The sequence below is a fragment of the Nuphar pumila genome, chromosome 1, assembly GCF_984573655.1.
Source record: "Nuphar pumila chromosome 1, dmNupPumi1.hap1.1, whole genome shotgun sequence".
In the NCBI taxonomy this organism is placed as follows: Eukaryota; Viridiplantae; Streptophyta; class Magnoliopsida; order Nymphaeales; family Nymphaeaceae; genus Nuphar; species Nuphar pumila.
Genome location: NC_143249.1, coordinates 178,067,560 through 178,089,770, shown reverse-complemented (window position 1 = coordinate 178,089,770; position 22,211 = coordinate 178,067,560). Strand labels below are relative to the sequence as shown.

At 38.3% G+C, this 22,211-nt stretch overlaps 1 protein-coding gene across 1 annotated transcript; it reads left to right on the top strand.

Annotated features, from left to right (window-relative positions):
* The first annotated feature begins 7,986 nt into the window (after nucleotides 1-7,986).
* LOC149851429 (hydroxyproline-rich glycoprotein family protein) lies at nucleotides 7,987-15,706 on the top strand. Its single transcript, XM_090015081.1, has 5 exons — nucleotides 7,987-8,988; nucleotides 9,168-9,317; nucleotides 12,326-12,511; nucleotides 15,207-15,344; nucleotides 15,440-15,706. Exons 1-4 carry the CDS (start codon nucleotides 8,026-8,028, stop codon nucleotides 15,306-15,308), a joined length of 1,401 nt encoding a protein of 466 aa, XP_089871207.1. The 5' UTR covers nucleotides 7,987-8,025; the 3' UTR covers nucleotides 15,309-15,344; nucleotides 15,440-15,706.
* Nucleotides 15,707-22,211: the final 6,505 nt, after the last annotated feature.

Sequence of the window (22,211 nt, the reverse complement as noted above, 5' to 3'; positions counted from 1 at the left end):
CTTGGTTACAAAAAACTGTTGACAAAAATTTGAATGTTTGGGAAGGATGGGACTTACCCGAATTATGCAAAATCGTTTTTAGAAATGTGGAGAACGTCGTTTGCAAGTTCTGACTGTCTTTCGCCTAACGAAAAGGTAAGGACATGGCAAGTTTTTCGATCTTCGTAGCTTGAATCGAACCACTGCAGATTCAAGTATGCAAACAAATACAAAAATGTGTATAAGCACCCAATCAAAAGCTTATTAAAATAAGCATATTAGGGATCTGAAAAATACCTTTTTTGGACTTGGGGGTCCATTTAGCCTTTAGGATCCTTTTTGTCTATTAGCATCACCATGTAGGTACGAGTATTCTTTAATGGCGTTGGGACAAAGTGTTGGCAGGGCTTGAGTAGGCTTCTTCTTACAAGGCCATCACTTGGTTACATGACTTCCAGATGCACCAGCTGTAGGGGCGAGCTCTTATTTATAGAGTTCAGAACAAGATATGGGTTACTATATTTTTTGGGTTCAGATCCAACACCAAATGGATCTAGGTCTATCCTGGATGAAGATAAGGCCTATCCAAGAAAGTTCTCTCAAAAGGAAGCCCTACCAAGAGGAGTCCTTCCACCCTGGAAGACGTGCAAGGCATTGGAAAGAGACAGGGATGAGCCATTTGGCTTATCCACACATTCAATACAATGAACATCGAAGCTTTTGTGCCATCCCTTAGTGGATGACATTCTGTTTTGCCATCCTATAATGAACGACGCTTAGTTTTGCCATCCAGTAATGGACGGCGGTTCGTTCTGCCACTTGAGTGTGAGGGGTGTCCTCGGTACCTACAAATGCTTATCTCCAAAAGATACTAACAATTTGGGCATCATAAAATTTTGATGTCTACACATACAAGTGAGTTAACTAACTTATGTAATATAGAGCAAAAACAAATAGCATACAACAAAAATATATCAGTTGTATGACGTTAATATCTAAACAGTCTGGGATCTCGTAAAATTATACAATTTGAACATCTTCTCATTCATGTCCATTTTCTATAGAACCCAGTGGTAGTTGCCCTAGTTGATAGGAATTAAAACCTGCAACATAAATCTAGTTTAAGATCATTGTGTATTATGAAATTATGCAAAGTTGTTGAACAAATACCTTATTAGTGTCAAAGAATTGATATGATAAGTCGTTTCTCTCTAAACACGCAGTTGCCCCATTTCGCTGCCCTTTAGTTATAATCATTTGCTGTGAAAGAAATATTGTTTACCAGTTAGTTGAAATTAGTCGGCATAAAAAAAGCCGAAAGCACGCTTTTCTGATTCACAAACAAATACAGGGTAAGGAAAAGAATATTCGGCAATGTTATTCCTTTTTTCATGTCCTCGTTGTGAGCCAACTGAAGCCTTTCTACATTACTAGATGCTATATAGTAAAAAAATATGTTACATTCATGTCATATTCAAATCAGTCTGGATACAAACATAAGAACAACTATGAAAATGAGCAAACCTAACACTTACATTATTTGCTAACAAGGTTTCTTTGTCAAAATCATACTCTTTCACAAGTGCAACTGTTTCTTCTTCATTATCCTTTTATCATCACCAATTAAAATTGTATATAAACACATATCCTCACAGTAAGACAAATATACACACATGACTTAGGAAATTGATTAAATTGAAGATACCACAATTGGTTCCTCGCTTTGAGACAAAGTTTTGGTTCTTTGCTTCTTTGATGAAGATTTGGTTTTTTGTCTACCACGTCTCATATGTTGATACATTCTTGCTTTAACTTGCCACAAATAAATAGAAGATATAAGACTTTGGAACCATGTGTGGGGTACAACATACTTTAGACCTTCATGCCTATCAGAGATAATTGTAAGCTCTAATATTTCTTTATATTCACCGTATTGTATGAGTTCTTCCTTTAGATAATTAACCATGTCCATGAATCCTTCGACTCCTTATCATCAACTGCAAATGCTGATGAAAAAATCTCACCACAAGGATCAATATCATGGACCGACAATAATATACTGGCGTATCTTTCTTTTAAGAAAATGACATCTATAATAAAAATTGGAGGGCATCCTTTCAAAAACCCATTGATGCTTGCCCAAAAAAATAATAACAGATACTGAAATCGATTTTTCTGATTGGTCTTAATATACCCTAGCAATCCTCGGTTAGCATTCAACAAATGATTCAAATAGACGGGAAGCATCTTAAAGGAAGCTTCGAATGAACCATAAAGTGCCTCCTTAGTCCATTCTCGTTCACGCCATGCATATTTGTAAGTGACCTCTACTCCTTCCTCACGATTAATATCATTCATGATTTCTCTTGGAGTTATATTCGGGTTATCATGCATACATTTATAAATAACATCTGAAATCCACTCGAAAGACAATTTTTTCACCACAAGGTTGCCTAGTGATTCACCACATGTATGTTCTCTTTGATACTTCACTTGAAAGAACTCTGCTCGGTGCACCTTTGTGAAATGGATCTTCTATGGGCAAACAATTATACTCTATGAGTTAGGTCTCATGCAGACGACAATGACTATGTTATCACAACTCTTCATAAATTTTGTTTTATGGTTATTTTTTATGACATGATCTTTCAGAAACTAATGACAATGCTGGAGATTATTAAACCTTTTGATGATAGCAATTTTTTGATCGTTTGAGCTTGTTGTTAGCCACTAGAATTGTTCACAATCATTGAGTGGTTAATTACATAATTGCTCATATAAATGAGATGTCTCTGCTTTAATGATTTTCAATTGTTCTTCGTTGTATGAGAATCCATTGAACGATAACCTATTCAACAATGTCTCATTAGTGTAAAAACATAAAACAAGTTTTACACCAACAAATATTCATATAACTTCTACAACATACCAAGGCTTCAACTTCTCAAATGTCATTTGTGCATCGCTTTCACCTACCGTTATTTGTTCCATGTCATCACGGTCTTTGTCCTCACCCATACATATGGTATAGTCATCATCATCAATATCATCTGATTCTCCATTAGTATCACTAATTGACTAGTCAGTTACACAAACAAAGTTAAAATTAATTGTATCTATCACTTCCAATCCATCAATGCATTCAACATTCTTGTATTTTCAAAATTTAAGATTAAGCATATATGCAAAAATACAATAATTACACTTGCATCTCAAGCATAAATTAAAACTTATACCTAGCTTTATCACTGCCACTGACTTGTTGACATGGTTCTCCATCATTTGGAGTAATCCTTTGATCATGGACAACATTGATTATTTGTTCTTCATTGCTCGTACATCGAATGTCTATGTTTTCTAAAGAACTGAGCTTGATCGATGATGTTTGAGATAAATGTACATTTACCAAAGGATCTCCATCATTTCATTTATTAACTGTTTATTGTTTAACTTTCAAAGCAACAACTTTTTCTTCAATTTTGCGAACAACTATGTAAACGTTACCACTAAATTATATGGGTTCTACGTCATCATCATCCAAGACATCTATCCATAAATGTTGGCATCTCTTCTATACCGAAGATTAATTGACTCTTTCACATACCCAGTTTTAAGAGATATCAAAGCTACAAATTCCTTATAACTACTATTTTTGGAGACCAATATAGATCTTCGAGTAGGGTGATCATTGCTACAATAGTATATTTTAACCCTTCCTCAGGCCAACGTTGCATGCCTATAACAACCACACAACATATATCATTTATCTTCAGAAACTAGCATATGAGTAAACCCTAAATAGTAAACACCGAGAAACACACAAAAAAGTTCAACAACAACAACAACAACAACAACCAAACACAAATAAATATATACATATATACATCCATAACATGCCATCGTTAAATCATGTTTCAAAAAAATTACGTTAAAAAAAATGGTTCGACAGTTAAATATGTGCTTACTGGAAAAAAATGTCATCAAAGATCCCAGAATACTTGAGGATAAAGTCCCACTGAAATACTTAACAGATTAGCGAACAAAAAAGTTGCTGGAAAAGTCACTGCCAGGAAGTAGGATGGGGACCACAAATAACCTTAAAAATTCTGGACTACGAAGTTTTGCTTTCTATACTCATGAAGTTCACACATAAAGTATTTGCGAACTTCATGAGATATGTGCAAACTTCATGAGTTTTTTGCAATATTCTAAAGATTGAGAGTAAAACGAGGTTCACATAAAATTATTTACGATCTTCGTGACATGTGCAAACTTCGTGATATATGTGCGATGTTCTGAAATTCAAGATTGACAGGAAGTTCACACATAAATTTTATACAACTTTCATGATGTCCTCAAGAAAAAATGTGTGAAATATCTTTTAAGTGGTTTTTTGCGTTATTCGAGGAGTGGAGCAATATATTGCACAAAGTTCGCCAGTTCTGCACATGCGAGGGTTAAAAAGGTTATAGCAAATTTGGGTATTTATAATTTTGGACATTGGGGAAATAGTGAAAATTACAAGGTATTTATAAAAACATGTCATATTTTTCGTACATTAGAGTCATTTTCTGTTATAATAATAGCTTTATAATCACTGGCACGGGTTGCTCGAGTGGTAGCGGGCCTGGAGAGAAGGTGCAGACCCATTTGTCCTAAGTTCGACACCCACCGGGTGTGTAATCTTTCACTAGTGAGTTTGGTAAGGGCTTGGGTGTCGGTGACCCCACCCGAAGATTACCCATTTCAGTAAAAAACTTTGTCATAATAATGGGAATAGTAATAGTAATAGTAATAGTAATAGTAATAGTAATAATAACTTTATAATCAATTGTTCAAAACATTTACACTTCTCTTTTTTATGAGGATAAATGAGTATTTTCAAATTCTAAAGAATAATATAGAAAACCAACAAAAAAACCACCCTTCTCGAGATGATGGATGTCAACCTGAGGCCCAATTTGATAGTTTTCAGGAAACCTGCAGCTTCATATCACAAATTTTGAAAAAGTGTGGCTCATTTTTTGAATTAAGAGCAAAAGGTTACCCCCCAAATGTGAGAGTGATGCAAACATGCTAAATGAAATAAGCCTGATGTTTTTTTTAAGTTTATTTTATTTTATTTTTAAATTTTGACCGTATAGATGTGACCTGGGTACTAGATGTTTTTTTTTAAAGTTTTTTTATTTTATTTTTAAATTTTGACAGTGGAGATGTGACCTGGGTACTTTATTTCATAGTGATCAACTCTTGAAGCTGTTGACTCCAACACATGAGTGGATTTTTATAACGTTGGAAAAAATCACCGGTCTAAAATCATTGTAAATTTTTGAGGTTTCAAATATCATTTTTTCATTGAAAACACATGATTTGGACATGGATTCCTAGCAAATAGGCCATGCTGAACAGATTTATGAGGTCAGAATCTCAAAAAAACAATGAAAAAGTAGAAAACCCCATTTAGCATATTTGATCACTCTTGTTGTGAACCACACCTGGATATTTTTGGATCCTGTTTAGACTTATGTTAAAATTCTAACCAATTTGCATCACATTGTCATGGCACCTAAATCTTCTCCCATCCCAATGCAGTTTCTCCTTGTAATCAACAGAGAAAAACTAAATGGTAGCTTTTTGTGTTACTTAAAATGGGTTGAACATGGTGTGGTCATACTTGGTAAGAGATTGTACTTTTTTTTGAAAGACAAGCTGGGGTAGGGGTGGGCAATGGGCCTGGTGACCGGATGGGCCAATCCAACCTGGCTTACCGTGGGCCGGGTTTGGGCCATGATTTTAGGCCCGGGCCCGTTAGGTACGAGGCCGGATCCCAGCCCTACATACATGGGTTGGGTCCGGGTCAGCCTGTGGGCTACAGGGCAGGCCCAATGGACTTAAGTTATTTATTATTTTTTTAATAATATATTTTTTTTAAAAATTAACTAATATATAGTAACTTAGATTACTATTATTATTTACCATATTAGTTGATGTGAAGTTGCTATTTGTTATTTATTATTATTTACCTAATTAGTTGCACTAATTAAGAATTATGTTTTCATGTCATATCATAAAAATAAATGGGTTTGGGCTGGGCTGAGCCGGACCCAGCCTACTTCACATTGACCTGGGATTCTCTTCAAACCCGAGACCGTTAAGAACCCGGCTAAAACCTGAGCCAGTTCGATGCCCACCCCTAAGCTGGGGTTAGGTAGACCCATATCAGTTATACAACTATACCATTGGGTTTTGAACCTGCAATGTCCCACGACAAGGTGACTTGCACTAGTTGCTCCTACCAGACAAGCAAAGCCCCCGTTGGTAAGATATTGTACTTGTCATAGCATATCAAGGCTGGTTTGAGATTTAGATTCTATCTTGAGATCTGAATATGAATCTAATATGTAACTAACAATAGATTCTATCATGTTCATAATTGTGAAAGTTGAAGATTGACAAAGGGTCATGTCTTGTCATTTGGTTTGAGAGAGAATAAGATCATTCATTTGATCTTGTTGACTCATGCCATAATTAGTATTTTTGTTATTTTTATAGATAACTGCACCAAATTTACATGAATTTGTTTTATGAAAAATAAAAATAAATTGTTTATCTTCAAAAAATTATGTTATGGTTGAAAATAATTTCTCTTCTGTAATCAAAGCTATTTGTATTGACTTTGATGAAGAATATATTAATGACATGTTTAAAAGTTTCTTTCACGACAAATGAATTAAACATCAAAATTCTTGCCCTTGTACTCCTGAGCAAAACCGTGTGATGAGGGGAAAAACTAACATAAAGTTATTAATTTCATTTGATTGAAATTGTTAATCAATTCTTGCAATCTTGATGTTGAAAGCATCAAAGTTATTAAAGGCTAATTTATCCTATTTGGCCTATCCCTGAGCAGTTGAGCTTAAATTTGTATTACTACTTAAGGGCATACAAAGCAAAAATTATCTCTAACACACGTAAAGGTTGTTTAGAAGGGTTTAACATTTTAGACACGAGCATGACTATGTCATAATTAGGGGTGGCAAAACCCGCCAACCCTACTCTTAGGCGGGTTCGGGTTTGGAAAAAACAAACCTGTTTAATAAACGGGTTGACCCGCCTAACCCGTTTACTAAACGGGTCGGGTTCGTGTTAGGGGTATGCCAACCCGCCAACCCGTCTGCCAACCCGACCCGTCAACCCGACCCGTGAACCTGAGAACCCGCTTACCCGACCCAACCCATTAATTAAATGGGTTGGCGGGTTGTGTCGGGTAAACGGGCCGGATTCATGTTTGCCACAGCCGATCCGTTTAATAAACGGGTCAGGTTCGGGTTGAGGTATGCTGACCCGCCAACCCGACACGATTGCCACCCCTAGGACTCATAATGTTTTTAACATTGGGATTAAGGCTGGTGAGTGAGCCACTCGTTCCTGTGGTGAGTTAAGGGGGAGTTTGAGCTCGAGTTGTGGCGAGTTAAGCCTAGTTCGAGCTCAAGTTAAACAAGTCCAGTTTGGGTTAACTTGTTTACAAAAAAAATACATTGTTTTAAAGATGAAAGAATAGAATTACAAAAAGATGCACCACAAGTAATAAGATTTTACCATTAAACCTATTTTTTGCAAACTAAATAGTTCAGTATATTATGCAAAATATATCTAAAACATATTTTTTTCAAATTAACAAAGTCATACAAGTCGGGCTGAGCTTGATACCTATTGTTCATATTTAGCGAGACTACTTTTATGAGTTTAAACGAGCTCTTTATGAGCCAAACCACCAGCGGCTGGGCTTATTTACCACCTTAATTGTGATCACTAGACTCATCATTCTAGGCTGGGTTTCCGATAAATGGAAGAATACCTGGGTGGTTATTTGCAATTTTAAACGGCTAGAAAGGTGGAAAAAGGAAAATATCTTGTGGCACTTCTGTTATGTCTTTCAAACCCGGTGTTATTTTGATAATCTAAAAATCCCTACGCAGAGCTGCAGCAAAGCTCTTCTCTCTCCTCTGCGTGGAGAGAGAGAGACGGTAAAACACTAACAATGAGATGAGAGGCATTGGGAGATTGCCCACAAGCGCAGGGAGGCCGGCGGCCGCCCTTGTACGGTCTTGCCCGTTCTCCTCTCTAGCAGGAGGCGGCGTTGGTGGTGGTGGTGGTGGTGGTGGCAGGGGAAGAGGGAGAGGTGGTGGTGGCTCTCCCTACGCTCCGGGTCGAATCGAAGAATCTTCCGAGGAGGCGGCGGAGGATCCCAGCCTGCCTCCCTCCGGATTCGGCCATGGAAGAGGAAAATCCATCCCTTCGGCTCCGATCCTTCCTTCCTTCTCATCGTGGGTCTCTGAAATCATGCCCCCCGCCGGCCGAGGCCGCCCTTCCTCCCCTCCCCAACAAGAACCAGGCGGCGGTCGCCCCGTGAAACCCATCTTTTTCCGGCGAGAAGACGTGGAACCCGCCGGTCTTCACCCGGAGAAGAAACCCCAATTCCCCATTTCGCCTCCTGCGCCTGGAGAACCCGGCCTGCATTCCTCTCTGGCCGCTGGTTTAGCGGGCGCCGGCCGCGGGCAGCCGGTTAGGCCGCCGCCAGGTGCCGCGATAGGAGAAGAGGAGAATCGGCATCTTCGTCAGCGGAGAGGCGGGGTGCCTTCCCGGGGAAGGGCGCGCGGGGAGCCGACGAGGAGGCCTCTCGGGATGGCTCGCGGAGGTGGTCGTGGTGAAATGGGGATGGGGAGGGGGGAGAGGGGGAGGGGGTTGAGAGGAAGAGGTGCGCGAGGTGGGGTTCGTGGGAGAAGAGAGCGGGGTGGGTTGGGTCAGCGGTTCCGAGAGGGAGAGGATGATGATGATGTCGGTGGTGGGCTTTATCTTGGTGAGGGTACCGATGGGGAGAAACTCACTAAGAGGATTGGAGAGGACAATATGAAGTTGATAATGGAAGGTTTCGATGAGATGAGCAGTAGAGTCCTGCCTTCACCGATGGAAGAGGCCTATTTGGATGCCTTACATATGAATAATATGGTAACATCTTTTGTTCTTTTCACCTTTTGTGGTTTTCTCCTGTTTTCTGTTTGACTCTGAGCATGCACCACCTTGCTTATGCGGGTATCTTAGTTTTTGGCTTACAAACTACAATCAATTGAAGATGGGTCATTTTGCTTGCATGGGTGTCTTACATTTTAGTTTGGAACTTGTTTCAGATTGAGTATGAACCAGAATACCTGATGGAGGACTTTGGTACCAATCCGGACATTGATGAGAAGCCAGCGATGCCGCTTCAAGAGGCATTGGAGAAAGCGAAACCATTCTTGATGGCTTATGAGGGGATACAGAGTCAAGAGGAGTGGGAGGTACGATTTCTTTTCTTTCTTGGTTATCTTCCTATCATTAGCATCAATTGTTTCTTTTCTTATCAAGAAAACATTGATTATTTCTTTTGAAAAGAAAATTATTCGATCTTTTGATTGCTTGTTTGTGAAAAATACTGCTTCTAGTGTTTCCCTTTCTCCTTCATTTTATGGATAGTTTTTCCAGGTTTACTTATTTTTAGTGTACATCTTTTCTGCTCGTTGGTATGACTGTAGTGTTAGAATATTGTAATAATCAGTCTTTTGAGGGAAGGATGAAGCAACAGTCACAATGTACTTCGGCTCCATTATTCTCTCAATCACCTATAGGAGTTTGTCAGTGTGACAATATCCCCTATGAATTCTTTCCTACAGAAGGGACTCTCGATTGAGCTGAGCTCCAAGCAGAAGAAAGAGGTTAATTGAGGCAATACTTTGGGATGGATAAGAGGATATTATTGTCCATATTACAAAGGGCAGGATGTGGGCGTAGTTGGTGTCCAGTTAGGACTTGTGTAATCTCAAAATGTTTTTAGTGCTATTGAGGGCACATAACTTGATATGGAAATCATAGGTTTAAGCTTATCGATTCAATTTGACCAATGTTGTAAATGTCGAATTGGAGCCCGTATTAGAAATTCTCGGGATACAGGTGTATCATACCGTATCGTAAGACACGAGAGTAAAAACATTTAGATTCTGCAAACAACAACAACAACAACAACAACAACTAGGCCTTCGTCCCAAACAATTGGGGTCGGCGATATGAACCAAAAAAGAAAATCATTCTGGGTCTTCCACATGAATCCTTCTCCTCCAATCATTTTTAGATTCTGCAAAAAATCAGAAAAATCTAAAAATCACATGCCTAGAAAGTTTGAGAGCGATTTGGGAGTGATTAGTGATTTCTTGTAGAGAAAGGACTTTTGCATTTTTCCACTAAGAGAGAATCTTTTCACATGATTTTTCATTTAAGACTGTAGATTAAGATAATAGATCTTTCTTTTGATTTTTTTAGGAGGTTGATTTTAAGGTAAAGAAATATTTTTTCTTTGTATTTTTGGGTTTTTATCTTTTGCTTTAGATTCAGCAATGTGGGGAAATAGAGACCCAATGCAGTTTGTGAGTTAGTTGATGGAAAGTATTTGGAGTTTCACTTTTGTGGTCTCATGATTAGTAGTGGGATCAATAATTTCAAACTTCATATAGCATGATGCAAGGGGTTCATACAACCATGTCTCTCTCCTCAAATTCCAATGAGTGTTCATGGTGAAATAAATGAGAATTTATGACTACATAAACCAAGGGTCTAGCTTGCACTGCTATTGCAAGAGACACAGTTTATAGAGCCATTGGCAAAAGTCATCCTGGATTTCAAGGATGAAAATGAAATGATGTCAGACTATCGGAGGCCATCCCGGATTCTAAGGATGAAATGAAATGATTGATTAAGGCCCCTCGTCATTCCCAGCATGAGTGGATATTCTGAATTCCATAAAAGAATGGATGGAGATCTGTATTCCAACATTGAAGTAGTAGTTTAGTCTTAGGTTTGAGGTGTTTAGGGTTAGATTTGGAAAACTAGAATATTAGGAATTTAAGATACTAGATGAAATGTTTTATGAATCTTGTGATGTTATCTTAGTTTCATTGTTTAATTATAATATGCATATCATAGTCAATTATATGGTTCAAGGTATTTTCTCGTAGAGGGTTTTTCTCGAAGAGATTTTTAAAGGTTAGTTTTTATCGGGAAAATCTTAGGAGTTTAAAAATATTAAATATATATATATATATAATACAAAAAAGATAAGAAAATGATAGTCTTCCATGATTTTTCTTTCAAAAATATAAAGAAACAAGTTTTAAAAGTTTTTAAAATATAAAAGAAACAAAAAACTGAAAATATATGATTAAAATATAATAAAATGAGTTTTTCCACAAAAATATCATTATTATCACAATATTTTGTATACGGGTGATATTTTGAAAATATTGTGATATATTGCCGATAATATCGGCTGACTTGTATCACCTATATTATTGCGATATTTTCAAAATATCTGTGATATTGGTGACAATGATCCATACTTATTGCATTTTTCTTGTGAATTAGCATGTCATTCATAGTATATTGTCTTGGTTATTGGTTGTTGAATGGTTTATATTTAATAATTGTTTGATATGTGATGTTGTGGTTATATTTGTAGCTAATGTTGTTATCTCTTGCTTTATTATTTTTTATTTGTTTTATTTTTATTTAAAAAATATGGTTTTTATGATCCGTTATGCTACATATCATATTCTGGGTCCAACTGGTACACGCACTGATATGCTTTTTACAGCCTTGATCTAGAATATCTGGATCAAGGCTTAGATCTGGCCAAATTTTGGCTGGATATGCACAGATTGTGCACATGTGCATACCTATTTATCCAAAGAAAGGATCTGGTAAGGTCGGGCTGGTTGACTATCTAATACCAAAGAAACACATGGATTAAAAGGGGACCTAGCCAAGGTTATGCATGTAAAAGAAATAGATCAAGCCAAGATCTGGCTGGATCCATCTAGATACATCATATGTAAAGTGCTGATCTGACCAATAGCCAGCCATAGCTTTGCAATATCCACACCGAATTGGCATTGGTACATGCTGATCACGGTAAAATCTGGCCATATGTTGGTTGTGGTAGCATGGTTATGGTATAACATGCTTCTCAGGCTAATGTCCATCCATATCTTTATCAGATCTGCATAGACCTGTCAGTTTACATGTGGGTCTGGTAAAAGAATGGGCCATCCAAGATCATGCCTGGCTCAAAAGGAAAAATTCAGTTTATCTACTTCTTACTTATGCATGTGTTGTTCTCCCATATACTTTATGCTCCCAGAATTCTTGATTATGCATGTGTTCCAACTTTAATGAGACAATATCCATGACAAAACCATGCAATTGCTTGTTCGTTTTCTTCAGCATGATTTAACTTTTCTTTGTCAAATTTCCCAAGCAGGAGGTTATGAAAGAAACAATGGAAAAAGCTCCTTACATGGAACAACTTATTGATATCTACTGTGGACCTGATAGAGTGACTGCAAAAGAACAAAATGAGGAACTGGAGAGGGTGGCAAGAACGCTTCCGGAAAACATTCCTTTTTCTGTAAAGAACTTCACTAACCGGGCTCTTCTTTCTCTTCAGGTCTGTAATTTCCATTTTGACTGGCTCTTCATACCTTAAATCAGTTTAGACACATCATTGCGTTGTTATATGTTATTTAGTCCAGATAGGTGTATTATATGCATGAAACATTATTACCAATGTTAGGACTGCAATTTTAACCTAGAGGGAAGATGGGCCCTACGCTTAGATGTTTCCGCAAGGTAGCAAAATATTTTCCTTTTCAAGTCTAGCGGGTTACATCCTTAAATTTGCTGTTTGCCTGCCACGGTGAACTAGTAAATGCTAGAAGCCATTTTAAGCCAATGGCTTTAACCTCCAAATCTGGAACTTCTACATAATCTTATTGGTAATTTTCGTGTGATGATGAGCTTGGTAGCTGTTCAGAATAACAGTCACATGCTCTCATGTCTAGAGGCATGTAATGGATGTTGAAAATGGTGGTCATGTTCCTTGGTGCTTCCCATAATGTAAGTTATGAAACACATAGCTTGTCGATGTCATGGTGACTGGATGATTATATAAAGGAATACAACAATATGCAGACCCATGCTTAGTTTAGTCTTGTGTCCTACTCCTAACAGTGAGACAGATGCCAGGGTCTTCCATCTTGGTACCTAGAATATTATGTTTGGAGAAGTTGCAAAAATGTAAAGGAAGATCCATTTGAGCTGCATTTTCTCATGAAGATTATTGAAATTTGTAGAGGAGTCTCATAATCTATGCACAACTTGGTACAGTAAGGAAAAAATTTATATAGTCAGCTTGTAAACTTAGATCAACAATAGTTGAATGCAGGTTTGTCAGTTTCATGTGCAGGATTCCTTTGCAACTTCTACAGTTTTTCCATCTTAGGAACAGTTTTTGCCTATGTCACGTGGGTGCGGGTCCGGGGGTGTGTCACTTTCAAAAAACTTGGGTGCGGGGTTGTGGCAAAAATATAAAAAATTATATATATATATATATATATATATATATATATATATATATATATATATATATATATATATATATATATATATATATATATATATATATATATATATATATATATATATATATATATATATATATATATATATATATATATATATATATATATATATATATATATATATATAACCAGATTTTTCCCTAAAATCCAACGTGAACCTTTGTAAAAAAAAAATCTGATTCTCGTTGCTTTAAAACCCAACGTGAACATCTATAAATAAAACCAGATTTTCCCCTAAAATCCACCGTGAACCTTTGTAAAAAAAAATCTGAATCTCCTTGCTTTAAAACCCAATGTGAACATCTATAAATAACACCAGATTTTTCCCCAAAATCAAACGTGAACCTCTGTAAAAAAAATCTGATTCTCGTTGCTTTAAAACCCAACGTGAACATCTATAAATAAAACCAAAATTTTCAACACCTAAAATTACAGAATTTTCATCAATCTAAATGAGAGAGATTAAAGGAGAGAATGAGAGAGAGAGAGAGAATGCATACTGGACGGTGTCGCTCGAGGTCGTCGCTGGCGTCGGGGTGGGGAGACTGGTCGTCGCCGGCATTGGGTCGGGTCGTCATCGGCGTCAGGGTCGGGTCATCGCACAGTCGAGGTTGGGAGGAGAGGTCGGGATTAGGGCAATTTTTTTTCCCTAATCCTCCTCTCGGCCCTTTTTTATCGGGCTTCATTTTTTTTAAAGTTCAAACATTGGACAGTTATGACCCTGGGTGCGTTGACCGCACCAGGTGCCGCACCCGCACGCCCACTCGCATCGCGTCGATGCGGGTGCGGCACCTGGTTGGCCGAATCCCTGTGACTTAGGTTTTTGCTTGCCTCCTTATGGGATAAATTGTTACAGGATCAGATTTTAATTTTTAAATTACCAAGTTACAAATAGGGTGTGATTTTTAACTACCAAGCTAATAGCTTGACAAGTTGACAGATGATTAAGCGACCCTCAGGAACCTTGTGTATTATTTGAACTTTGAAGCTTCAGAACTTTGTGCCAAATTGGTCAAAGCTGTTACTGTTTCATTTGATTAAGCTGCTGCCTCTTGCATCCACTGTTTAAGTAACATTCCAGCTGTTCTTTTGTGGCACTGTTCCACTTTTGCCCAAAGATGCCAGTCAACAGTTGGCATATGGATTGTTTCCTCGCCTACCAAATTGCAGGCTTGAACACACAAGCATTCTGTGGGGTTTGGTGGAACATTGCTGGTGGGAGTTTATTCCACCACTCAAAAGGCCCTTAACTAAGATATTCATGTTCTTATATTCCATAACCATGGAATTCCATTTACCTCAGGTACTTGAAGTAATCTGTAGATGGTGACATCATACAGCAATTAATGTGATCTATTAGAACCTACACGTCCTATTGCCTTATGCTTAAGAACCAAACACCTTTTTACTAATTTATGAAATCTGAAAAGGGATGTTTTCTTTCATGCCTGGCAAGGTATCTAATTTGCTTATCTATCTGATTTTTCATAAAAAAAATCTGATTAAACATGTTGGCAACAAATTTATAGCCTATATATTTGCTCTCTCTGTTGAAAATCCATGCCGAAATCATACTGCAAAGTTTGGTGAATATTATTTTACCATAAGAATGTGTTGTGGGATGATTGTCTTTAATCATGTAATTGAACATTTTCTTTAAATGAATGAGTGCGGTTTTTCGGGAGGAAGACCTCATATTTGTTGTTTGTAATTTCTTGGCAGAGTAATCCAGGGTGGGGATTCGACAAGAAATGTCAGTTCATGGATAAGCTTGTATGGGAAATTAAGCAGGACTACGGTGGGAGTCAGCCCAGGCAGGCCTAGTTTACTCTTGGTGCAGCTCTAAAGAGAAAAAGTTTGGTATGTCCTTTAGCGCCCCCCCCCCCCCCTCTCTCTCTCTGGATACACCCTTCTTTTTCTTGTGTTCTGTTGTTCCCTAATTTTCTTTTTAGCAGAATTTTTGTTGGTGGCAATCTATTCAATAAGATTGAGTAGGTAGTTCTTGTGTCAATCAGTAGCAAAGACGATTGCTGAACTGTTTGCTGCTCGGGTAGAATGGAGATACACTTTTTTTTTCTCTTATTTTTTGTCATCAACTTGAAAGTTCCTTGGGGAATTTATGTAATGGGACTTTAACTGGATAATTTTTTTTTCATTGAATAGTATCAGCTCAGATTTTGGTAGCTTGACGATTGTTTTCTTTTAATGGATTCTTTTCAATTTATGCTATGTTTGTCCTATACGTTTATTTGATTTCAAACGATATTGAACTGTATTTAGTTTTTTAGTGTCTGGTAAATTAGACTTTTTTTTTTTAACTCTTGAGGGTTGTTTGGATGGATCTACTTTTCCAGGAAAAATGGGATAAGCTGGGATATTCTGCATTGTGCACAGTAATCCGTCCGACCCATCTTTTCCCAGTAAGCGGGTGCATTGAAACACCTGTCCGGTTGGGTGTGTTTTGCTTCATGTGAATTTCATTTTCACATGTTGCTCGACTTCTATGTGAATGATTCATGTAATCCTCGAAGTATCATGTTACTTTCTTGTCATGGAAAGGTAGGTGAGGAACAAAACCCCATCGAGGCATGATTGTTTGACAGGAAAATAGGGGCTTTCTCGTAGGACGTAAAACAAACAGCTGCACAGGAAATCACATGGCCCGTATGGCAGCGCAGTGGGCCTTGCATTTTCCTGCACGGCTTGGCCATCCCCAGACGAGTGCATCTTGTCCAGTGTGTCCTGTGTATCAAACGTTACTGGAGTGCAAAATTTGAGAAAAGTGGCATCCTGATCTAATTATGGAATTGAGAACCTAATCTAAGTTATTTGTTCCTCCTGTTTTGCCGAGCGCTGGAATGTTTAGATTGCCCAGTTATGAGTTCATTTTTTCTTGTGATCAACAGGTATGAAGCAACACTGTAGGTCCAGTCCAGTTTCTCAGTGTTTTTCCCTTGTAAGGTGGGGCTAAATAAGGGCCTGATCCTGGTGTGTTCCTCATTGAAAAACAAGATGAACGGGAGAAAAATCTTGATTTATTTAGTGGCGCTTTTCTGCTTGCTGTACGGCATGGCCAGAGAAATTTATACTTCACTGGAATTATGGCAGATTACAGAACAAAAACAAATCGTACGTTGAAGCGAAAAGTTTCAATCATTCTATGTTGCAAGTACGAAGGTGTCACCAAGGGAGAGGGGGGGAGGGAGGGAGGGAGGGGCTCCGGTTATCTGGTTGGAGCAGCTAGTGCACGTCACCTTGTGTTGGGACGTTGCAGGTTCAAAACCCATTGTATAACTGGTAGGGGTCTGCCTGACCCCAGCTTGCCTTTTGAAAAAAAGCATGAAGATGTCGAGCCTTTTACCAATGAGCTCCATCTATTTTTGTTGGTTATTTAAAGACTTTATTGGCCTTGTATAAATGTGAAAATCGCATGAAGATGTCGAGCAGATATACCGGTGAATGATTATTTCAAATATTTGGGATCCATCATTCAAAAGTATGGAGAAATTGATGGAGATGTAAATCATAGGATAAAGGTTGGTTGGATAAAATGGAAAAGTGCTACTGGAGTGCTGTGCGATCGTAGAATGCCATTGCGGTTGAAGGGAAAGTTTTATAGGACGACTATTAGACCCGCTTTACTATATGGTACGGAATGTTGGGCTGCCAAGAGACATCATATTCAAAAAATGAGTGTAGCTGAGATGCGGATGCTTAGATGGATGTGTGGAAATACAATAAAAGATAAGATTCGGAACGAAGAGATACGTAAGAAGGTAGGTGTTGCACCCATTGAAAATAAGATGCGAGAGAATCGTTTACGGTGGTTTGGACATATTCGGCGAAGGCCTAATGATGCTCCAGTTAGAAGGTTGGAGAAATGGAAAAATATATTAGTTAAAAGAGGTCGGGGTAGGCCTAGGAAGACTTGGATGGAGATGATAGGAAAGGATATGAATGCTTTGAACCTCACCGAGGACATGGCGTTGGATAGAAATGATTGGAGGAAAAGGATTCATGTGGAAGACCCAAAATGAATTTCTTTTTTGGTTCATATCGCTGACCCCAATTGTTTTGGGATGAAGGCGTAGTTGTTGTTGTTGTTGTTGTATTGGCCTTGTACAAATGTGAAAATCGCAAGCCGGAGGCCATGTGAAAATTTGCGGTTTCCTGCTCTCTTGGCGCCCTCATCTGTAATTTCCTTATATAAGTGACTCTCTCTCTCTCTCTCTATATATATAGTCTAGATCGGGTGGCTGCAATATGATTGCACAAAATTTGTGCATTAAGCACCCGATCACCCTCCATCAGGTCTTGGGCCTCACACCCATAGTGACAAATATTGCGAGATTTATGAAAAAATCTTGCAATAATATCGCAAGAAATTGCCTGAAAGTTTAAAGCGGCAATTTCTCAAAAATCTCGTGAGATTTATGAAAAAACACAAATACGGTGATTTAAATGTGATATTTATATTTTAAACGGCTATTTATTGCAAAAAAAATGTGTATTTTTATTTTTAAATAATTTTTATTAATATTTTCTTATAAAAAATAAATTTATTTTTTTAATTTATTTTTTTATTGCTGAGATTTTGCCAAAAAAATGCAAGATTTATGAAAAATTTTCAATTTCTCACGAGTTTTTGAAAAATGAGAAATTGCCGTTTTTAACAAATGTTAAAAACGTTTGTCACACCTGACAGGCCCTGTCGTGGAGGGTGATCAGGTGCTTAATGCACAAATATTTGTTCCATCATATTGCACCTGATCTTTTCACCTCTCTCTATAGTTCCTGGTAATCTCTTTTGTTTTCTTCTTTGTCATACCAAGGGCGACAGGCAAAGTGTGCCTTTTCTCTGACGGAGGTCGTTGGTCGAGTGGCTAAGTGGGGCTTAGCATAAGGAGAAGATGAGACTGAACCGCTACAAGCCTCAGATCTTGGGCTTGATTAAGGGTTTTGGCATTAAAGTCTCTGCCCACACTTTGGTTGTTGTCTTAGTTATCAAAAGAGCTAGTCGGACCCTAGGTGAAAAACTCCTAAAAATACTAGTTGGTTTAGTTGGGATAAAAAAATAGAACATACAAAGCAAAAAATATTATAATAAATAGTTAAATTTAATTACAAACATATGATTGCGACTATGAATGAAATATGTAATTCAATGTAACATATCACAAAAGTCATAAATTTTGCATAACATTGAATATATATATATATATGTGTGTGTGTGTGTGTGTGTGTGTGTGAAAAACATAGATGTACACGTAAAAAAACAAAAATAAAAAAAAGAGAAAAGGGAAGAAAAAGAAAATGAAAAAGAAGAAGATAAGCAAAAAGAGGAGTGAAAGGTGAGAGGAAAGGAAGAAAAAAAGAAGGAATAGATAAAAAGAAAAAAGAAGGAAAAAAAGAAGAAAATAAAGAAAAAGATAAGAAGGTGGAGGGGTGAAGGAGGAGAAAAAAAGAAGGTAAAAAAAAAAAGGAGAAGAAAAAAAAAAGAAAATGAGGAAATAAAAAAGAAAGTGAAGAAAAAAAAAGTTTGTTTTTGCAAATTGGTCCTTGCCTTATAGCCGATTGACAAAATAGTCCCTCTTTATGCCATTTTGCAAATCAGTCCTCTGGCCTTTCTCACTATTATTACAAACTGGTCCTTTTGTCAATGGTTGTTAGTTTGACCATGGTTAACTGATCACTAAAATGCACTTCATCAAATAGTTGTTAGTATATTATTTTTTTGGCAAATTATTCCCTACTTTATTTACATTTTGCAAATTCTGTAAGTGCAGAAACATCAATTTGTCTACCCTTTAACAATCACCATAAAGAAAGCTAATAGTTATTAACCGCAATGACTGATTTGCAAGAGCCCAAATTGCAAAATGCAATAAGGCAGAGACTGTTTTGTAAATCGGCTACAAGGCACTGATCAATTTACAAAAAAAAAAAAAAGAAACAAAGGAAAAAGATAAAAAAAATAACAACCATGTTTTTTCGGCTTAAGCGCGGCCTTGGGCAGAGAAACATGACTCTACTGCATAGTCCCATAAGCCTAGGCACCGCTTTTGACAACTAAGGTTGTTTGCATAATTCATGGACTATGTATGGGAACCTATCGGAGTTACCAATGCAAGGTGTGAGGTTAACATGATCTAATAAAAAAACCAACTCCCTCGGTCATGTGTAAGTTGGATCGAGTTTTGGTGTCATCACCCATTGTGTAGGGCTTGCATGATATGAGTGTCGGGGCCAAATCCATCTTTGTATCTAACCACTTACTCGTTTGAGTGGAGTGGGGTGTAGCAGGACACTGCACCAAGGTTGTTAAATGCGATGAGGCGAAGCGAGGTGTTGAGCCTGCGCTTCGCCTCTGAGGCGTACGCCTCAGGTACTGAGGCATACGCCTCTCACAACTGGTATGGAAGTGAAGCGGTGGGAGGGGAGGCAGTAGGAGAAGGACCACACGCCCAGCTGTTACGGAAGTGAGGGATATGCCGGTCGTCCGGTGGTCGGAGAAGACTGAGCAGCACAGCAACTCCGGTGGTCGGTGGTCACAACTGGTTGGAGGTTGATGAGGGGCAATTTGCGCATCACAGCAACGCCTCAGTACCTTGAGCGTGCGCCTCGCCTCTGAGGCGTACGCTTCAGGTACTGAGGCGTACGCCTCTCACAACACTGCACTGCACTAATAGTGGTTTTTGTATGGAGCTTTGGTGGTTTCGAGAGCCTGAAATATTGGTCCTCATTCACAATTGGTGGAGTTCGGCGCGCCATGCACAGGATGATGGGCTGCACAAAGGGTGACCTTTAAATTTAATAAGCTAATAGAGTGGAACAAGGAGAAATGTGTCATGGGATTTAAGGAGTTGGATGATTGGAAAGCTCAACTCTGGTTACTCCAACAAAGAGAGGAAAGTGTACTCGAGGAGGTCGTGCCGGAGAATATTAGATGGAGGCAGCGAGTTAAGGCGCATTGGCTCCATTCTGAGGAGCTTAATACCCATTATTTTCATGTGTATCTCCTCCCGGCAAAGGATGAATAATATTGTGTCCATGGTGATTGATGGTAACAGAACAACGTGAAGGGGGGACTAGTTTCAAATGATGGACGGATTTTACACCAATGCAAAGGTGCACGGGATCTTGGGTAGATCATTGCTTATTCTCATTCCAAAGGATTTACATTCAGCCAAAATTGGTAGATTCAAACTCATCTCATTAGTGGGCTCAATTCTCAAGATTATCACCATGTCCCTATAAGCAGTAAGAGTGAAACCAATCATGGGCCAACTTATTTTAGACTCATAAGGTGCTTTCATTCCGAGGAGAAGTCTACATGAATCATGCATCGTGGCCCACGAGGCGTTGCACTGAATCAAGCTCTTTGGTGAGCACTTTTTTATTTTAAAGATAGAAATTGAAAAAATATTTGACTCCCTTGATTGAAAATTTTTATATGCTGCCTACAAAATATGAGATTTGGTGGGAAATGAATTTCTTGGATTAAGGGGTTGCTTTCACCAACCTCGATTGTGGTGTCAATCATTCGAGAAAAAAGTAACACCATTCAAACCAAGGAAGGGCTTGCTACAGGGAAACACTGTCTCACCTATTCTCTTCATCTTGGCAATGGAGGCCCTACGAGTGATGCTAAAATCAACGAAGGAGGGCAAATTTCACGGTTTGACCATATCCCACATGTTATTTGTGGATGATCTTTTGGTGTTTGGTGAGGCAATGAATTCAAATATGTGGGCACTTTAAATCATTCTAAGGTGCTTCAATGTAATTTCTAGGTTGCAGATGAATAGAGCCATAAGTCAAGTCATGGTGTTGAATGACCCCACGGGCATTATACAAAGGAGGGCATCCACCATCCTTGGCTGTGAAGTAGCTAGGGTCCCTTCCTATGAAATGTTTGGGCCTCCCTTTGCATTCAGAGGTTTCGAGGGAGGTCCATTGGGGAAGAGTGGATGATCGAATTAGAGAAAAGATGCAGTCATGTGCATCATGTCTTTTATCAAGGAGAAGAAGGATTAATTTGATGTGTTTCAATATTTCAAGTTCATACAAATTTTTAAAATGCCAAAAAAAGTTGAAAACACATAGTTGCAAATTTTCAAAGATTTATCAGAAATGAAAAACTTGATGGAAAAACAAAATTGTTGAGTTAGATGGAAATCTCTAAACCATTACATCATGGGGGTTTGGGAGTGCACAACCTCCAAACTCTTAGCAAAGTGGTTGTTGTTGATAAGCAGAAAAATATGAATTATCAGGGTGAAGAACTACAAATGGAGAAGATGATCCAGTATTTGTAAGAGGTGGATCTTGGTTTTACAAGTTTGTTTTCAACTCATTGAAATACAGGTTGCAAGAACGACAATGCAACACGCTTTAGGGACGCTTTTCTCAACGTATATGATGCTGCGAGGGGGAGGTATAGTCGAGTTTTGGAGGTCTGGTCCCTTCAGATTCAGCATTTTAGCAGTGGTCGTCACTCGCTAGCGAGCTATCATTTGATCTTTGTTGGCTGGGGTTGACTCGATTCGATGGTCACTGGTGGGGGGACAGTCAGTTCAAGACAACATCTTTATATCAAGCGCTGGTCAGCCCATCAGTTCCTTGGCTGCCCAAAGAATCGTTGCTAACAGGTGCTCCTTATGCATGAAGGATGAGGAATCACTATAACATCTGTTTTGGGATTGTGGATTCGTTGGCACTATGGTA

Excerpts from the sequence above, each read along its gene's own strand:
- LOC149851429 (XM_090015081.1), top strand. The coding sequence starts at position 8,026 with ATGAGAGGCATTGGGAGATTGCCCACAAGCGCAGGGAGGCCGGCGGCC. Across the intron at positions 9,318-12,325 it reads AGAGTCAAGAGGAGTGGGAG|GAGGTTATGAAAGAAACAAT; the intron begins GTACGATTTCTT and ends TTTCCCAAGCAG. Across the intron at positions 12,512-15,206 it reads GGGCTCTTCTTTCTCTTCAG|AGTAATCCAGGGTGGGGATT; the intron begins GTCTGTAATTTC and ends ATTTCTTGGCAG.